At 42.2% G+C, this 19,124-nt stretch overlaps 1 protein-coding gene across 1 annotated transcript; it reads left to right on the top strand.

Moving 5' to 3' along the window:
• The first annotated feature begins 579 nt into the window (after positions 1 to 579).
• LOC112203055 (GDSL esterase/lipase At1g29670) lies at positions 580 to 6,607 on the top strand. Its single transcript, XM_024344080.2, has 5 exons — positions 580 to 862; positions 1,261 to 1,385; positions 5,444 to 5,692; positions 5,787 to 6,030; positions 6,387 to 6,607. The coding sequence occupies exons 1-5, from the start codon at positions 613 to 615 to the stop codon at positions 6,605 to 6,607; spliced, it is 1,089 nt and encodes a 362-aa protein (XP_024199848.1). The 5' UTR covers positions 580 to 612.
• Positions 6,608 to 19,124: the final 12,517 nt, after the last annotated feature.

Here is a 19,124-nt window from a genome sequence, read left to right as displayed (position 1 = left end):
GTGAATGTTAAGATTAAAGCCATGTCATCAATATGGAAGATTTGTGTAGGTCTTGAATTGATTGGCTTCAACCCAACTACATGCGATCATGGGCTGACACAGACTTGGGCTTCATTTGTTTAGTCCTTATATAACTATTGCTTTTGTATTTACGTACACTCCAGATAATACAAGCAAAGGTGAGTAATAAATTTGAACATTTGAAAAAATGTATATCACAATGCGCTTTGTAAAATTGCATAAAATACCCAAATCTTTCAGTTTAGTCCCCAATTATGACCATCTATATAGTCTAATTTCTTTGATTGATTGCCAAGAAATATTCAATTATTTCAAAGAGATACATCAAGACATATTCAAAGAAATTAAAAAGAAAGAAACTTTATAAGGTTTTAATGGCCAAAAATTTATCAATCTTGACTGCAACCACTTCCCAGTTCCCTATTTGGCTTCACATGTAAGAATATTTCGAAGGCATCTCTATATAAACTCCTTCATGCCTCCATCTTCTTTGCATCATCGTTTTGATATATAATACCTAGCTAGCTAGCTCCTCTTCTTTGTACATGCACTACCTTTCATTTTCCTTCCTATATTCGATCTAATTTCAAAATGACAAAAGATACACTGAAATGGTTAATGGTGATTGCTGTTTTGGTGGTTTCAATATCACAATCTTGTGTTCATGGAGCGCCACGAGTACCTTGCTTCTTCATTTTCGGTGATTCATTGGCTGATAACGGCAATAACAACCTCCTCACGACTTTGGCCAAAGTGAACTACGCGCCGTACGGAATTGATTATCCTGGTGGAGTACAAACAGGAAGATTTTCCAATGGCAAAACTACTGTTGATATACTGGGTCGTATTCCATCTCAATCTATTTCTAAATTGCATTCGTGTGTAATTGTTTCTTTGTTCAGTTAAACATGCCTGATTTACCTAATATTAGCTTGTACAAACCAAGTGCATCTGAGTTATTAAGAGGCTAGCATGAAGTCAGTCGCAGATAATACAAAATTTTCGTTATTGGGTTAGCCATATATACTTTACATGTTTCCAGCGATATATTCACATGGCATGCATCATCAATCTGTATATCTTACAGAGGGGACAATCCAAATGACAACCAACTCACTAAGCCCTAAGACCATGCGCATTGTAGTTTGATGTTGATCTATATATAGACTCCATATATACCATTATCATGCCAAATATATGAGGCTAATAAATTAAAACATGCTTACATATATATTGCAGCTGAATTTCTGGGTTTTGAGGCTCCCATCCCACCATTTGCAACTACCAAAGGACAGGACATTGTTAAAGGTCTCAATTATGCATCTGGCGCCGCAGGGATTCGAGCAGAAACTGGCTCTAATATGGTAATTATTCCCACAAGACTTAGGACACGTTTACTTACTTCGAATGAGAGGAAATGATTACGGGGTAAAACTATTCCTACATATACTAACAAATAAAGGAATCGGAATGTTTCTGGATTCATGAATATATGCGTTTACTAACACATGAAGGAATCAGAATGGGTGTAGGTCACACCTACTTATAAGGAATCGATTCCTGAATACTCAGGAATTTGATTACGAATGGGGGAGATGGGTTTAGGAATCAATACCGATTCCTTTCTTCTTCCATTCCAATTGTCTCCGATTCATGATTATTTTTCATTCCAAGTAAGTAAACGTGTCATTAGTTACATATGCAGATATTCAATTAGTATATAAGAAAATTAGATATAAATCCAATAAAGAGGTTTTGGAAAAAAGTCATAAATATTTTACTCTTGTGAGGCCCACGAGTCGGTCGTCTCAAGTTCAATGTCTCGCCGGGCCTAATTTTTTTTATCTGGAGGTATTTAAAAAAAATATTAAGTAAATAAAATGTAAGTTTTTCACTAAACAATAAGATTGAATGAATTGGTAAGTTGCATTTCTTTCTTAGGTGTGGCTATTGCCACCCTACCATTTTCTTTGTTCACCCTACTTGCTCATTACACCATATGTTTTAATTTCAATTATTAAATTTACTTATCTAACTCATTTATCTTTCCAAAAATATCCTTATATAACATATCCAATTAGAAAAAAATTAACTAAAATCTCTCATTTAATTTATACCAATAAAAAAACTAAAATATGCTAAAGTTTCCTAATAAAATCATAATCTGATTGACTTTCATTAAAAAAAAAAATTCAAGTATCATCGTTCGTCTATTTCCATCTATATTAAAAGATTAGTAATTTAACAACTATAAGCAAAAGAGAAGAGATTTTTTTTTTTTTTGTTTAAAATTTTTACTTTCGGTGTTCACAAAGGGTATTGCAAAGATTTTGATGAAATTAACATTAATAGTTTTGTGAAGTGAATAACGAACTCAATGAGGAGGCAAACCACGTGGTGTGGTGTGTTGGTCGAACGACCTAGTCTGGAACCCCCAGGTCTAGCGTTCGAATCCCAGCTCCATCCCGTGGCCAGCAGATTTGAGGGGCCCTTTGGGTTCATGCGTCTGCGGTGCAGTGTATTAGTCTTGCTTTGCCTGGCTTTTGCCGCAATGTCGGTGCAGGTGTCCTGGCGCTGGGATACCACTGCATGGGTGTGTGAGTTACTAACAGCTAACTACCTGATCAAAAAAAAAAAAATTCAATGAGGAGGCAAGTAGGCAACAAAGAGACAACAAAAAATGTAATTAATAAATTCAAATTTGGATGAAGAAGATGAAGATTAATGTTATCCAATGAGAAATTAAGTAGTTTTTATATTTAATTAATTGGTTATATATATAGTTTTCCTTATAGATTTGGATTTTAGAAAATTAGTGTACTTATTAGTCATTTTGCACTTGGGTAATACAGTATTTCAATAATTCAAATGTTTGTAGGGTGAACTAAGAAAATTGAAGGGTGGCAATAGCCGCACCCTTCTTTCTTTTAGGCCTAGGAAAGTTGTATATTTATTTTTCTTTTCAATTTTTTTATTTGTAAATATTCTTTTGGCTATTTTTTTTCTTTTCTATAATAAATGTAGGCCTATTTTTATTTTTTGCCTCAAGCCTCAAAATCTCAAGTCCGGGCCTGATTTTTTTTATCAATCTACACTCGATCCACTTAAGCAAACATTTCTTGTAGAGTATTGATGTATAATTAACATTTTTTTTTCTGTTGTCCTATATGCTTGTTTTACCCTTGGGGTTACCCTTAGGGTAGTTTCATGTGGGCAAACTTTTTTTTGTAGAGTGTTGATATATAATTAGGGTGATTCTATTCATACCTCCTAATTTAATATTTGGGCCTCCTTACACTTTTTTCTTCACTAAACTTCCTGTTTTACCCATTTTTATATGTTTATACCTCTGAACCTCTTTCTTCTACATATCAATCTCTACAATGATTGTTCAAAGAAAAAAAATTAAATCTCTACAATGAAAAACAACAACAAAAATGAAATTAAAAAGAAAAACTACACACATACAATTTCACGATCGGATGACATTTTAAATTCTCAGTTTCAAAATGTTGTGATATTCCTTAAGAATTTTGAAATTACGTGACACAATTGAAGTTGAATTTTGAACTTTTTTTCTACAGCAAACTAGTTAATAAAGAGGTCTTGAGAATATCAGCATTTTTATTATGGGCCAATTGGGCTTGAATTCACATGATGGTTCATTTTCTATTCAATTTCTTATCAAAGTTTGTTTCTTCCTTCTTTTTTTTTTTTCCTTTAAATCAGATCAAATGGTGATGGAGGGAGGGAGAGAGGGAGTCACGGGGTGAAGAACATAGAGAGAGAAAGGGATAGAATTATAGCAGATGTTTTTTTTTTTTTTTGCAAAAGGGTGAAAATGGAAATAAAATAGTTTAAAAATTAGAGGTCTAAATATTAAATTTGGAGGTATGAATAGAGCCACCCATATAATTAATATTTTTTCATGTTGTCCGATATGCCTGATTCACCCTTGGGGTAGTGAAAAGTAGAATGAAATGAAAACTGATCCTTAATTTTAGCATTTAATCATTGAACAGGTAACTAATAAATGACATTGGTATGAGGTACCGGTATCTAAAACTAAATACCTTTTGACAAGGTAAAAAAAAAAACTCGTAGCAATAAAACAACTTATCTCATAGCCCTTACATTAAATATAACATACCTCTAGAACAGTTAACCAATAAATGACTTAGGTATGAGACATCTAAAACTTTATACCTTTTGACAAGGTATTGAAAAAAACTCATGGCATAAAACAACATACCTCACAGCCATGAACATCGCTAAATGTCATATATTTAGAATATGTAACCAATGAAACTCATAGCATAAAAAAAAATTATAAAAAAAAAAATCAGTAGGCATTAAAAGTTTAGAATTTGAAAGTCATTTCTTTTTAATCGTCACCTGAAAGTCAAGTATTTTAGCCAACTCCTCAAGTTAACATGGGTATAATAGGTTCGAACAAACCTATATGGTAGGTATGCAACTAATAAACCATTATACGAACTAAATTCTTAATAACATTTCATCGAATACATTGAGTGCACAGGCAAAAAAAAAAAAACATAAAGTAGGTAATCAATGAAACTCATAGCATAAAAAATAAAAACTAAAACCAGTAGACATTAAATTTTTAGAACTTGAAAGTCATACCTACTAAATACCTTTTTTTTAATCGTCACCTAAAAGTCAGGTATTTTACCCAACTCCTCAAGTTAGCATAGGTAATCAATGAAACTCATAGCATAAAAAATAAAAACTAAAACTAGTAGACATTAAAGTTTTAGAACTTGAAAGTCATACCTACTACATACCTTTTTTTTAATCGTTACCTAAAAGTCAGGTGTTTTACCCAACTCCTCAAGTTAGCATAGGTATAATAGGTATGGTTAGTAAAAATGAGTAAAAAACATTAAAAAAATATATAAAAGAAAACCATAAACACTGTTCTCCAATATCTCAATCACATAAACAACTACTATCGATGGTAAGAATCAAATAACTTAACTATGTAATTGTGAACCCAAAAAAAAGATATGCAAAAGTCTCTTCATATTTGGTTCATTTAAAGCAGAAATCAAGTCATTTGAATTTGAAAAAACAGACCAAATTGCATGATTCTAACAATATTGATGACAATATTAAAGTTAGGGATTACAAAACCTACAATTAAAATAATAATGCAAAGAGCTTTAATCATGGAATACATAATGTTATTTTTTTGGCAACAAGTAGATTATCGTAGGTTAATAAATTTCCTTCAATGGAAATTTTTGTATTTTTTAAGGGAAAAAGGATTGTATTATTTATCTTACGTAATAACTTTTGGGTGTAAATTGAAAAGAAATAATGAATGAGTTTTGCCTAACATTTCATATAAAAATTAGGATTGCAGTTAATAACTTATCACAATATTGATCTGTGCTTCCAGGGTGGTCACATCAGCTTAGATCAGCAGTTACTGAATCACCAAATCACAATCTTACGCATTGCTTCCATACTTCGAACAAATACACTACAAACCTTGCAGTACTTGAACAAGTGCCTATATTCAGTCGGAATGGGTAGCAATGATTACTTTAACAATTACTTCATGCCTCAGTTTTATCCCACTAGCAAGAGATACACCCCTGAACAATATGCTTTAGTTCTTATTGACCAATATACTAGCCAAATACTGGTTAGTTCTTCAACTATCCATATTTTCGAGACTTGAAACTAGTAGTTGAATCTATCGAAAATTGATTGTTGGGGTTGGTATTTGTTTTTTGAAGACTTTGTACAACAAGTATGGAGCAAGGAAGGTTGCCTTGGTTGGACTGGGACTAATAGGTTGCACTCCTAACGCGATTTCGAAAACGAAGGGGACCGCATGTGTAGATGAATGGAACAGTGCGGCCCAGCTTTTCAACCAAAAGCTTGTACCTCTTGTTGATCAGCTCAACACCAATTTGACTGATGCAAAATTCATCTATGTCAACAGTACTGGAATGAGTTCAGGGGATCCTACATCTGTTGGTATGTTCATATATTTTAGGAGCAAAATATCCTCTCTCTCTTATGATTTAGGGCATTTTGGAGGGCTTTTATAAGAAACACTTTCTGAATAAGTGAAAAGCGCTTTTTGTACTAGTAGCACTTTTTGTTAGAGGCCCAAAGAAATTTTGTTTAAAATTAATCTTGGTAGCTCTTGCACATTCACTGGAAATAGTCACTTCTATAAGTGCTCTATTGGACTTATTTTACCAGTCTAGCTGTAAAATAACACTTTTGATCGTTCCGAAGTGCCGTTAACATTGCCAAATAAACCCTTAATTGCTTCTGTTTCAAATTAAGAAATAAGATTAAGTGATTTCTTTGGTTGATAATCACAGGATTCAAGGTTTTGAACGTTGGGTGTTGTCCGGTGAATAATGTTGGACAATGTATTCGTTCCGGAACTCCATGCCGGAATAGGAGTGAGTATGTGTTCTGGGACTCATTCCACCCTACTGAGGCATCGAACCAAATCACTGCATTCAGAACATACAAAAGTGTTGACCCAACGGATAATTATCCTATGGATGTCAGTCACCTAGTTCAGCTTAAACCATAATCCCGCAGCTCTAGAAAAGCCAAAGCAAATAACTTTCATGTTGAAATTCAACAAGTCATTAAACTGTAATCTTCTCAAGTAATATGCAATTTTTTTTCTTTTCGAAATAATTAATACGCATTTTTTGTTAATGTATGAACCGAAATGCATGTAACCAATCTTTACGAATTGATCTACTACATTTATGGTTGAATATCAGACATGATAAAGATGCAAACCAAATATTCTAAAACATCGATGATGAATTCAACTGTTAGAAGTACATCTTACAGAATCTTAGTACATATTGCTGCAGCATTAAGTAATAATTATACAAACAAGATATCCCCTTCTAGTACTTGGTTGAATGCCAGTACTAATTATGGGAGAGGTTTTTTAATAATTAACCACAAAGCGAAGTTGATTTCTGCTTAACTTCCTACTTTAAGTGCTACTTGCAGCTAGCTAGCTTTCATCTGGTGCCATAATACATATGCACCCTCCATTGAAGATGAAGTCAGCAGAAACCAGGCCAAGCATACATATATCAACTGCAAGGAGTAAAACAAAAGTACAGTAACATTGAGACACAAAGAGCAAACAGGCAATTACTATAGCTGTGTTTGATATACTTACACTAATTGAAGGGAAATCTGGTCATGGCGCGAGTACTGATGGATATTGGGATGCAAAGCATTCACTTGAAAATAGTTGCAAGCCTCGTTAAATGACTGAGTCGGCTGCATGATCTCATAGCTTCCATGCCCTCCTGCAATCGCATTTATGCTTTGCTGGTGCCTGTCATTCTAAGCTATCTGCCCCTTCCACACAATTCACATAAATCACTACTAGGTATTACAAGTACTGACACAACACAAGCATGAGAATTTCAAGACACAAAGAGGTATATATTCTTAGAGAGAGACCTTTGCTCGGAGGAGCTGGTTATTGTTGTGCAAGTCAAGTTCCTGCAATGCAGACCAAGCAACACTAGGTTTAGTTAAACAATGTTTTAGGAAAAGAGATGCAAAGAGAATAGTAGAGAGAATTGGGAGTGTTAATGCTTTAGATTTGGGCGGTAACCCAAGTCTTTGGTTAACGCTGATCCAATGGGCGGACCACTACTTGCAATGTTCTCAGAGCTTCCACTACCTGTCAAGTGAAATATAAAGTGGCGTCAGAGGGAGACCGCGTTGGGCGGTCTTCTCTTCTCCGATGCCTAAGTTAGTCAATGTATTTATATTGACAGAGTAACAATAGGTGAGTAGTAAATGTGTAATTAATGAGGAGAGAGGAGAGAACCTTTTATAGGTGGGGAAGAGGTTGAGCTCTTCCTTGTTTTCGATGTGGGACTGATATGCTTCAGTTTCCAGCTTCTGGAGCTTCTGATGCTAACTTGGCGTGGGGCGTGGCGGCGCGTCAGCAGTGATCTATGGGTGAGCCGGGGCTCAGGCGGTAGCCTATTTGGCTGTGTTTCCGTAGGTCACACAGTTGGCGGTAGCTGGTACAGCTGGCTGTATCATGAGCATGGCTCATTATAGCTAATTATGTTTGCAAATGCTTATGTAAGTACAAGTCCCCCAAGTCCCCAGTTAAGGAGGGCGATCTTGGTTGGGGAGTTGCTTAGCGGTTCGAAGAGTTACTTCCGCTAGACTTGTAAGAGCATAATTAGCGTCAGTGCGTAGTCAACCATGGACTTACTGAGCAAACGCTTTGTACCCTTTCAGGTGCGCCCCTGCTAGGCCCCCCCAGGGAGCTAGTCCCCTACTCCCAGGCTAAGATAGACCTCTGTTTGGTTGGTATATTGTTTGTTGAGGGGAGCTGCACTGAGCAGAGGGTGTTGGGTTGCGAGCCCAATCTTTGGTACCCTAGTGTCGGAGGCCAACGTGCCTGATCAGGGTTGTCGAAGACTGTTGACATGTTCCCTTACTTGTCCCGGAGGGACATTGCTTGACTGTAATGCCGCGTGCTGGTCATTGTCAGGGTGAGGCATTGCCTCGGGAAGCGCTGTTGGCGGACATCTCTCCGCCGAGTGAGAGATGTTGGAAGACTCACGGGGGTCTCTGAACTCGACGAGCGGTGTTGAGGTCAGCGGAGAGTATTCTGCCTGATGGACGATAGGGAGAAGTTACACTAGTGGTGTTACACTTAGCGGAGGCTGTCGCTTGTAAGGTAAAAAGGGAGAAGTTCCGCTAGCGGGGTTGCGCTTAACGGAGACTGTCTCGCTTGCAAGATGAAAAGGGAGAAGTTCCGCCAGCGGTGTTGCGCTTAGAGGAGATTGTCTCGCTTGCAAGATGAAAAGGGAGAAGTTCCGCTAGCGGTGTTGTGCTTAGCGGAGACTGTCGCTTTTCACGATTTGTTACCTGCCTTTTTGATTGTTGCTTTAGCTAGACGCTTAGTCTGACGGTGCCCGACACATGGCCAACATGTATTGGGCTAGCGTATGGAATAACGTCTCTGCAGCACACCCGTCTCCTAGCCATTAATACGAGTGATCATGGATTTTGTAACCGAGGCGACGCCTCAGTTAATCTGGAGAGTAAGTGCGATCGTGGGCCACATGTACGGTTGTCGTGTGATGTCGTTTTTCGGCGGACGGTGGAGATTTGTTTGATGTTGACATAAAAGAGAAGGAAACCGAGTGGTTCAACACTCTGCACTTTGAACTGATATCGTCATCTTCAAGCTACCCTCTGTTATCCGAGAAGAATATCTGACGATTATGTGAAGTTGTCGATCTCCGGAGGACGAAGACCTCCTGCAGCGAAGACGAGTGTCTTCGAGTGTACCAGAATTTTCATCTTCGAGGTTGGTATTCTAAACCCATCCCTGTTTTATTGGGTTATTCGTTTGTCAGTTTCTGTGTTTGCTATTTGTATTGAGTTGTAGCAGTCCCTGTTATGTTTGAGGGTCTAGACTGGGTTTTGGGAGTGGGTGTATGTGTTTGATCGGGGTTTGGGGTTCATCTGTTAGCTGGATGGTCGGATCTGAGTTTTGAGTGTGGATGTGTTATGTTCTTGTTTTGGCATTTTCTGGGTAAATGTTCTTGGTGTTCTTGACTGAAAACTGCTATGGGGTTAGTGTAGATCGGTTTGGAACTAACTTACTTGGGTTTTAGGGTTTGTGATGGTTAGCGTCATAGAAATCTTGAGCAATGAGGCTTCCAGGTCTGAAGTGTTGCTCAGCGTGGCGGATAGGGTGTTTATTGATTCGTTGAGTCCGTCTGCCCCTGCAGGAACCTCACTGTTCGATCCGCTAGACATCGAACAGCTACAGACCATACCCGCGGACGTTTATGTGGGTCGTGCAGGGCGTCCAGAGAGTTCTAGGATGTGTGAGGATGCTGCCGCCCGTAAAAGGCGTGAGGAGAGGCTAGAGAGTAATAGCGCCGCTAGCGGTTCAGCGGCGGGGAGGAGGCTGGCCTGGAGGAAGTCGAGTTAGCCTGGGTCCTTAGTGACGGTACCCAAGTGGACGAGGCCGGCGGGCCGATGACTGTGGCCGCTGTGAACCGAATTAAGCGGGTGTTCCGTCTTCCAGGAGTAGTGAAGTTGCGGGTGCCTGCGAGGGAGGAGAGGGCATCGATTCTGCCGCCTAGGTACGCCACCGTACACAAGGCTATCTTCCACCAGGGTGTTACCTTTCCACTGTTGCCTAACCTTCAGATCCTGGTGTGCGAGTTCGGCCTCGCTTTTGGGCAGATTTGCCCCAACATGTGGCGGCTGCTTATGGCGCTGAATTCCCTGTGGCGGTTGTCCGGATGCGAGGGTCCGACAGTGGCAGAGGTGCTGCACTTCTACGAGCTGGTGTACGTGAGGCGGCAGGGGTGCAGCGGTCATGTTAATCTAACTCGTCGCCAGGGGGCGCCCAAGCTGATCGAGAATTTGAAGGATTCCATGTCCGCCTGGCGGGGCACCTATTGTGTTGCAATGGCGGGGTGGGAATACGATGTGGGGACGCATAGGATTAAGTCAGAGTTTCAACCCCTCCGAGGTTGCCGCCGATCTCCGCTGCCCAAAGTTGGCGGATTTTGTTTGTATTGTGCTTCATTTTGTTCTAACCATTGACTCCCCTTCCCTTTTTTATGTAGCAGGCTTGCTGTATACTTTGACACGCGAGGAAGAGTGTCGCGTGGCTAGGATTAGAGGTTGCTGGGGGAATCACAATCTGCTTGACCTGCGGTTGCTTACAGGCTGGGAGTTGCTAGTCGACCTGAGTTTGACACGTTCTGTTGGTAAGTATTGTCCGCGAACAAGTGGTAAATTTTTGTTTGTTTGTTTTTTTTTTTTTTTTGTGCTAACTTGGTCGTTTGCCCAGATTCTCCGCAGGGAAACAAATCTAGTCGCGACGCATTTGATAAGGCCATGGATATAGCGGAGATGCAGGATTTTCTGGAGGGTATGTATACCGCCGGGCTTGCCGCGCAGCAGACCACCGTCGATCCTCAGACACTGGCGGTGAGTCTGTCAGAGGCTTCGGTGGTGCTGCCGATGTCGCACCACTCGCATCTTGGCGCTGATGGCTTGCCCGTGGTCCAAGCGTCAGCCGGTGGTGATGGCGGGGCGGTCGGCCTAAGCAAGGGCCCTGCTGCCCCCATTCAGCAGAAAGAGAAAGCGCCTGCCACACGTCATGGGCTGCAGCAGGAGAAGGCGGCGCCCACGAAGGCACCAGTGGCCATTGCGATGCTAGAGCCACAGAAAAGATCGAGGCCCATCGCTACTGCTACCACTCGAGCGGTGCTCCAAACAAAGCGGCAACAGAATGACGCCGATGAAGAAGAGGAAGAAGAAAACGTGGAGGTCGTCGAGGCTCGCTATCCCAAGTTCAAGTACATCATTGTTGCCATCGACTACAACAGTAAATGGATTGAGGCTGAACCGCTAAGGGCAATAACTACCGCCAAGGTAACTCACTTCCTCTGAAAGAATATCTACTGCCGCTACGGCATCCCCCACACAATCATCACAAACAACGGCACACAGTTCAACAAGGAATTCATATCTTTCACCGCTAACCTGGGCACCAAGATGAGTTTTGCATGTGTCGCTCACCCCCAAACCAACGGCCAAGTCGAAGCAGCAAACAAGATAATCAAGAAGTTGCTAAAAAAGAAAATCGACGATACCAAGGGTTTATGGGCGGAGAAGCTCCCAGAAATTCTATGGGTCATCAGGACTTCCCCAACTTCCGCTACAGGTGAAACACCATTCTGTATGATGTTTGGAACTGAGGCAGTCCTACCAATTGAAGTCACCCAACCTATCGCTAGGGTTGAAGGCTACTGCTCCGAGACCAACGGTGAAGGCGTCAACCTTGACAAGGACCTCCTCGAGGAGAATCGCCACAGGGGCCCATTTGCACAACTTGCAAAACAAGCAACGGGTATTGCGTTTCTACAATGCTAGAGTCAAAGCTCGGAACCTGCAACTGGGGGACTAGGTAATGAAGGAAGTCATTCCACCGCCAACGGCACTCCGCCCAACTTGGAAAGGACCATACAAAATTGTGGAAGTCGTTAGCCCTAGCACCTTCTACTTAATGGACAAGGATGGCGTCACGACTACCCACCCTTGGAATACCAAACACCTTCGGTATTACTACAAATAGTCATGCCGCTACCCAAGAGCATCTTGACTTAGCTAAATTTTTGTTCAATATTTAGCTAAGGGAAGCCACCCAATGGGTACAACCCCGCTTTTGTAAACGCTGATCTGTAAGCTATCAATGAAACGAGGAATTATTCAAACCATTGTCACCAAGTCCAGCACAAAAGTTAACTGGCAACGCCAACAACATTCGGCGCACCGCGTCCGCTACATCGTGCACTTGGAACAATTTTAATTCCTTTAATGTTTCACTGATTAACAAAAGCAACGTCAAAACTCTAGCGGTTCATCAACATTCAAACAACGTAATCATGCTATCAAGCAACAATCACACTTTAAAAATTTCAGTGAAACAGAATTTCATATATCTAGGGTTGGGACTCCCTGCCCAAAAATATTGTCACATTACAAAAAAAAAAGATAAGCCTCAGCGGCATTACAAAAAGCTACGGAACAGTCTTCACGGATTCTTGGGAGCAGCGGCGACATCCTCACCCTCCAACGGTGGCTGTTGCCCGGCCAAGCGGCTCGTCTGATCAGACCCACGAGCGGTAGGGCTCGGCATCACCATGGTACCATCCGCTCAGGTATGGACGGCCATGAAGTTAGCACGGGAAATTTCGGATTGAGTAGGAGGTGGAGTCCGCTGAGAGTCATCCGCCGGACGCTCACCACTCTCTCCACTACCTGAGCGGGCACCCTCAGATTGAGTAGGAACTACACTGCTCGCAGGTTCCCGCTGACCCGGTGGATTGGGATTCTTTCACCCAGTCAATGGCGCCCTTCTTGTTCAGCAGGTCCAAGTTGGCAGCAACACCAGCCTTAGCCGCCTCCGTCAGCGCTTGCTTGTACGCCGACGACTGCTTGAACAATTCCACGGCGGCGGCCTCTAAGTGGCTCTTCTCATTCCCCAACCGGGCGACTTCAGCCTCAAACTTTTGCAGCTCTGCAGATTTGACGACAGAATTCCGCTGGATGATCTCAACTTTCTTAGCCTTCGCCGCTAGCTGGTCTTTCAGCAGGGTAATATCTTGCTCCAGCTGGGATACGCGGTTGTTCCGCTCGATGTCCTACTCAATGGCAACACTTAGCTTGCCGCGGGTATCCAAAGCATCACACTCCGCCTTGGTCAAACGCCAATGGATATCCGCCAGCTTGTCTTGGACCTCCTTCAGCTCCCCCTAGAGGCTTTTGACCTCCTCCCTCAGTTGCCGCTCAATCCGAGGATGACTCGACGCCGCCAGGAACAGTTCATACAGCCCAACGGACAGGTGCCCAAATGCCGAGTTGAATGGCGATTGTTGAACAGCGGTCGAGCTGACAGTCCCCTCCAACCCGCCAAACCCTAGCCGCTCACAAAGATAAAACAGGAATTCCCGCTCGGAATCAGTTAGAAACTTCGCATAGGCAGAGAATGAGTCTAGACCGCCCTTTGGCACCTCCCCAGCGACAGCCACAGTCACCGACTGTGAAGCTTGCTTGGCTTTCTTCTGTTGACGGGCCCCGATGATCTCCGTGTCAGTGACCTCATCTTCCTCGTCGACGTCATTCTGCCGTCGCTTCCTCTGCAGAACCGCTCGTGTAGCACCAGTGGCGACAAGCCTCGACTTTGCCTGCGGCTCCAACCCAGCACTAGAAACTGGTTCCTTCTGGGGCCCACGCCGATTGGCGGGTGCTCTTTCCTTCTGCTGCACAGAAGTAGTAGGGGCCTTGCTCCTTCCAGCCGCCCCTTGCCCGCCATCCTCGGCCGACTCCACGATCTGGTCAGCGGAGGTAAGATGTGAATGGTGAGGCATTAGCATTACCGTCAGAGTCTCCGACTGGCTCACCGCCAGTGTCTGAGGATCGACGGCGAATTGCTGAGTTGCCAGTCCGGCGGCATACATGCTCTCCAGGAAGTTGTTAATCTCCGCACGATCCATAGCCTTCTCAAATGCCTCGCGACTGGTTTTGTTACCCGGCGGTGTATCTAAGCAAGCACAACGCTAGTCAGCATAGGACAAGTTAACAAAAACAAGTTGGCGGGAGATACTTACCAACGGCGCTTGTCAGCTTAAGGTCGACCAACAGCTCCCACCTGGTGAGCAAGTGCAGATCGAGCAGGTTATGGTTTCGCCAACAGCCCTTTATCCTTGCCACGCGGCACTACTCCTCGCGCATCAAATTAAAACGCGGACTAGTTGATAGAGACGAAGCTCAGATCACTAACCGGAAAAGCACTAGTGCTGATGCGCGTGGGGATATCCCTCTTCACTCCAACGGACCTTTTCTTCAGCAGACAACGATCTCACTCGATTTGCAGAACGAAACCCTCGAAATCTCAGACAACAGAAGAAAAGCTTGAACACGACGACTTAGGATTTGTAGTGAAGAAGATGTCAAAACCACTGTGGTTTCCCTCTCTTTTATGTCAACATCAAACCAATCTAGGCTGTCGCTGAAAAACGACATCGTACGACAGCTGTACATGTGCCCCACGACCTCACTTACTCTCCGGATTAGCCTCGGTTACAAAATCAATAATTTCTCGCATTAATAGTGAGGAGGTGGGTGTGTTGCTGGGACGTCATCCCACACACTAACCCAGTACATGACAGCCACGTGTCGGGCGCCGTCAGACAAAGCGTCTATCTGAAGTAACTGTCAAAAGGGCAAGTATACCAATCATCGACGAGCCGCTAAGGGCAACTCCGCTAGCGGGACTTCTCCCTTTTCATCTTGCAAGTGAGGCAGTCTCCGCTAAGCGCAACTACTCTAGTAGGACTTCTCCCTTCTCATCTTGCAAGCGAGGAAGTCTCGGCTAAGTGCAACTCCGCTAGTGAGACTTCTCTCTTTTCATCTTGCAAGTGAGGCAGTCTCCACTAAGCGCAACACCGCTAGCGGACTTCTCCCCTTTTATCTTGCAAGCAACAGTCTCCGCTAAGCGTAACTCCGCTAGCAGGACTTCTCTCTTCTTATCTTGCAAGCGAGGCAGTCTCCGTTAAGCGCAACTCCGCTAGCGGGACTTCTCCCTTTCATCTTACAAGTGAGGCAGTCTCTGCTAAGCGCAACACCGCAAGCGGACTTCTCCCCTTTTATCTTGCAAGCAACAGTCTCCGTTGAGCGCAACACCGCTCACCGAGCTATAACCAGAGGTCCCCACGACACCACTGGCTGCTTACTATCCGCATAGGGACTTTCGCCAACGGCGATTCCTGAGGCAACGCCTCAATTTAACAAAACGACCGCCACCCGGCATTAGTCAGGCTACGTCCCTCCGGGACATGGGGACATGTCAATAGTCTATGACGGCCTTGATCAGGCACGTTGATCCCCGCCACTTAGGTATCAAAGATTGGGTTCGCTACCCAACACCCTGCTCAGCGCAGCTCCCCTCAACAAACAATACACCGACCAAACAGAGGTCTATCTTAGCCGGGGAGTGGGGGACTCCCTGGGAGGACCTAGCAGGGGCCCACCCAAAAAGGTATAAAGTTTTTGATCAATAGTCTGTGGTTAACACAGCACAGACTCTAATTATGCTTTTGCAAGGCTAGCGGAAGTAACGCTTTAAACCGTTAGGCAACTCCCCAACCAAGATTGCCCTCCTTGACTGGGGACTTGGGAGACTTGTATTTACATGAGTATTTTCCAAGCATAATTAGCTATAATGAGCCACGCTCATGCTACTGCCAGCGGTACCAACTCCCACCAGCGGAGTGACCCACAGAAACACAGCCAAGTAGGCTACCGCGTGAGCCCAGGCTCACCCCCAGATCACCGCCGAAGCGCCACCACGCGCCGCGTCAAGATAACATCAGAAGCTCCAGAAGCTGGGAACTGAAGCATATCAGTCCCACATCGACAACATGGAAGAAGTTAGCCTCTTCCCTACCTATAAAAGGTTCTCTCCTCTCTCCTCATTAATTACGCATTTGCTACTTACCTACTGTTATTTTATCAATACAAATACATTGACTAACTTAGGCATCGGAGAAGAGAAGACCGCCCAACGCAGTCTCCCTCTGACGCCCTTTGTATTTCTTGACAGGTAGCGGAAGTATCAATTACACAACAAGTAGCGGTCCGCCCATCGGACCAGCGTTAACCAATGTTTATCAACCGCTAAATCTTAGACATTAACACACTTCAATTTCATGACATTTTTATGTAAAATCTACTATTGTTAAGTATACATATTTGAGTAGTAGCTTCGCAGACAGATCCATTATTTGAAGAATCTGCACATGACTTCTTGAATCATTCAATCGTTTCTCTAGCACTGCTATACAATCGTAGCATAAGATAAGATACTATATATGAAGGGTGGATTACAACTTCGGGAAGTGCTTAATTAACGTAAAACATAAACCTTGACCTATGAAATTTACAATTACTTAATAGTTTTATTATTAAATGTAACATGATTGGGGTTGTGTGGCATTACATCATCTATTCACACACAACTTTAAATATGAAAGAGATGTCCCATATCCTGGTGTGGGTTTCCCTTGAGTGCCTTAAAGTATCAGTACGTTAAAAATTCGTAATTGCACCTAGGCCATTGATTTTACATGGCTAAATTGGACGGACGAGCATCTATGGGTGCAGATGCACGTCCATCGCATGTGATCGTCTGGTAACCTGCCATAACATGTAATCGCATTGTTAAAATCAAACATTGTTCCTTCTTCTCAGCATCACAAACACTTTTTTCTTGTCCTCCTTGTTGCCAAGGACCTTGAAATTGTTCCAAGCTGGAGTTTTTGCGATGGTTCAGTTGTAAATTGATGTTCTTTGATGAGAAATAGTCAAATTTGATTATGGGTTTCAGTAGTGTGGATTGATAACATACGATGTGTGGTGAGTTGAAGTTTGATTTTGCGCGCTAATAGTATAAACGAGAATATGATCAATATGTGCGGTAAATTCATGTCTTCATGCCCTCACACCCTGAATAACCCACTGGGGAGACAAGGTCTCTGATCTCCTTAATAGCTCAAAGTCTCAGAGTCTCCTAGTCTTCCATCGTGAAATTCAATTAGAGTTTTGGGGACACAGAAGAGGATAGCTCAGAACCAGCTTTTCGGGCTCTAAAGCCTATTCCAGGCTTGAGATTTCGCTATAAAGCCCAAGTATTTATAGGTTGAAGGCTATCTCGTATGGAGAAGATTTTAGAAGGATGAGGCTGTTGTTTCTGATACTCTTCTGCTTCCCAAATGGGTCTATTTATAGGGCTAGGTGCAAGTGAATCCAGAAGAAGTCAAGGTCGGCTGGGAGTCGTGGAGGCAAGTGAAGGACAATAAATTAAATTTGAACTCTTGGTTATCTCAATAATAAATTTGCTATAGATTATCTCTCCGAGATAATGGTATTAACCACCTCCTTAATTGCTGCCAACGCTTCCTCATCCCCTCTTCGAATATATCTTAATCTGAGGTCTTCATGTATCTCTGCTTCTCATCAGAAGTGGTTGCAGTATCAAACTTTAACCGATCGACATAAAACCATGTCCCAGTGATGAGAATAGAGTCTGCCTGAGATTAAGCTATAAAGCCTATCCCAGGCATGAGATTTCGCTATAAAGCCCAAGTGTTTAGAGGCTGAAGGTTATCTCGTATGGGGGAGACTTTAGAAGAAGGAGAATGATCAACATTGTTTGGAAAGACATTGTTACTGTGGTTTCTGATGCTCTTCTGCTTCCCAAATGGGTCTATTTATAAGGCCAGGTGCATGTATTCATGCTTGACCGGGCAGTTGAGAGATCGAATTTAAAGGCAGCAGTTAAGGTGCATGTGGCCTCGTGCTTGACGCAGTATAGACAACTTACATACAAATGCAGAGAATCAATAACCGTTTTGAGTGGGTTGATGAAACTGAAGGACCAGATGAAACTGTAGGCCGAGACCAAGAGTAAGACTCATATCTCTCATTATATACAGTGCAAACACAAAAGGGGATGTGCAATACATTTTTCTATGTTGCAATTTGCATGTACTCCAATGACATTATATTGTCATCACCAGCTATCCGTCATATCCATAGTAGTAGTCCAGGCTAGACAAGCCGTAGATCTCATGTATTTGTTTGTAGGTGAGTTCGAGGTGGTGCCTATTACCGTTGGAAAGAAAGTGACTACAACCTTTTTGCGAGCCGGTACACAAACTAATTTGACTGGGCTGATAATTCAAACATTTCAATGTAGACAAACCTGTTACTGTTATGCAAAGTTATCTAAGCACGCAGTTTGGCAACTTCTTGCTGATAGTACTGAGATTTATGAACATACACAAACTAATAGGTTTAGAAGCATCTCATTGAGAGACAAAATGAAGATTCATTTAATTTTGAGTTATAGTTAATGCATGTATATTAGAGTTCACAGAGATGCTTTATATGTTATACAAAGTATAAATACAGATAATACATATCACATTATAATAAACTTTATGAGTTATAAGTTCTGAAAAGGAAACCTGGACGCATTTTCAATTATTGCTAGTTCACACTATACAAAGCAGTTTCATTACTCTCAAAAGTATTATGCTTCAATTTCATGACATTTTCATGTAAAATCTACTATTGTGAAGTATACATACCTGAGTAGTAGCTTCAGAGACAGATCCATTATTTGAAGAATCTGCACAGGCCTTCTTGTATCGTTCAATTGTTTCTCTAACATTGCTATGCAATCATAGTATAAGATAAGATACCAGATATTAACAATGGATTACGACTGTGGGAAGCGCCTAATTGACATAAAACAAAATCCTTACCTATGAAAGTGACAATTACTCGATCGATAGTTTTATTATTAAATGTAACACAATTGGGGTTGTGTGGCATTACATCATCCATTCACACAGAATGTTGAATATGAAAGAGAATGATCCATATCTTGGTGTACCATTTTGAGATAAGAGAAAAGACAGAACCAAAGAAAAGAGGAATATCAT

The sequence above is a fragment of the Rosa chinensis genome, chromosome 5, assembly GCF_002994745.2.
Source record: "Rosa chinensis cultivar Old Blush chromosome 5, RchiOBHm-V2, whole genome shotgun sequence".
Taxonomy (NCBI): domain Eukaryota; kingdom Viridiplantae; phylum Streptophyta; class Magnoliopsida; order Rosales; family Rosaceae; genus Rosa; species Rosa chinensis.
The sequence above is the reverse complement of the archived record's forward strand: the minus strand, read 5'-3'. Positions and strand labels throughout refer to the sequence as shown.

Excerpts from the sequence above, each read along its gene's own strand:
- LOC112203055 (XM_024344080.2), top strand. The coding sequence starts at position 613 with ATGACAAAAGATACACTGAAATGGTTAATGGTGATTGCTGTTTTGGTG. Across the intron at positions 863-1,260 it reads AACTACTGTTGATATACTGG|CTGAATTTCTGGGTTTTGAG; the intron begins GTCGTATTCCAT and ends TATATATTGCAG. Across the intron at positions 6,031-6,386 it reads AGGGGATCCTACATCTGTTG|GATTCAAGGTTTTGAACGTT; the intron begins GTATGTTCATAT and ends TGATAATCACAG.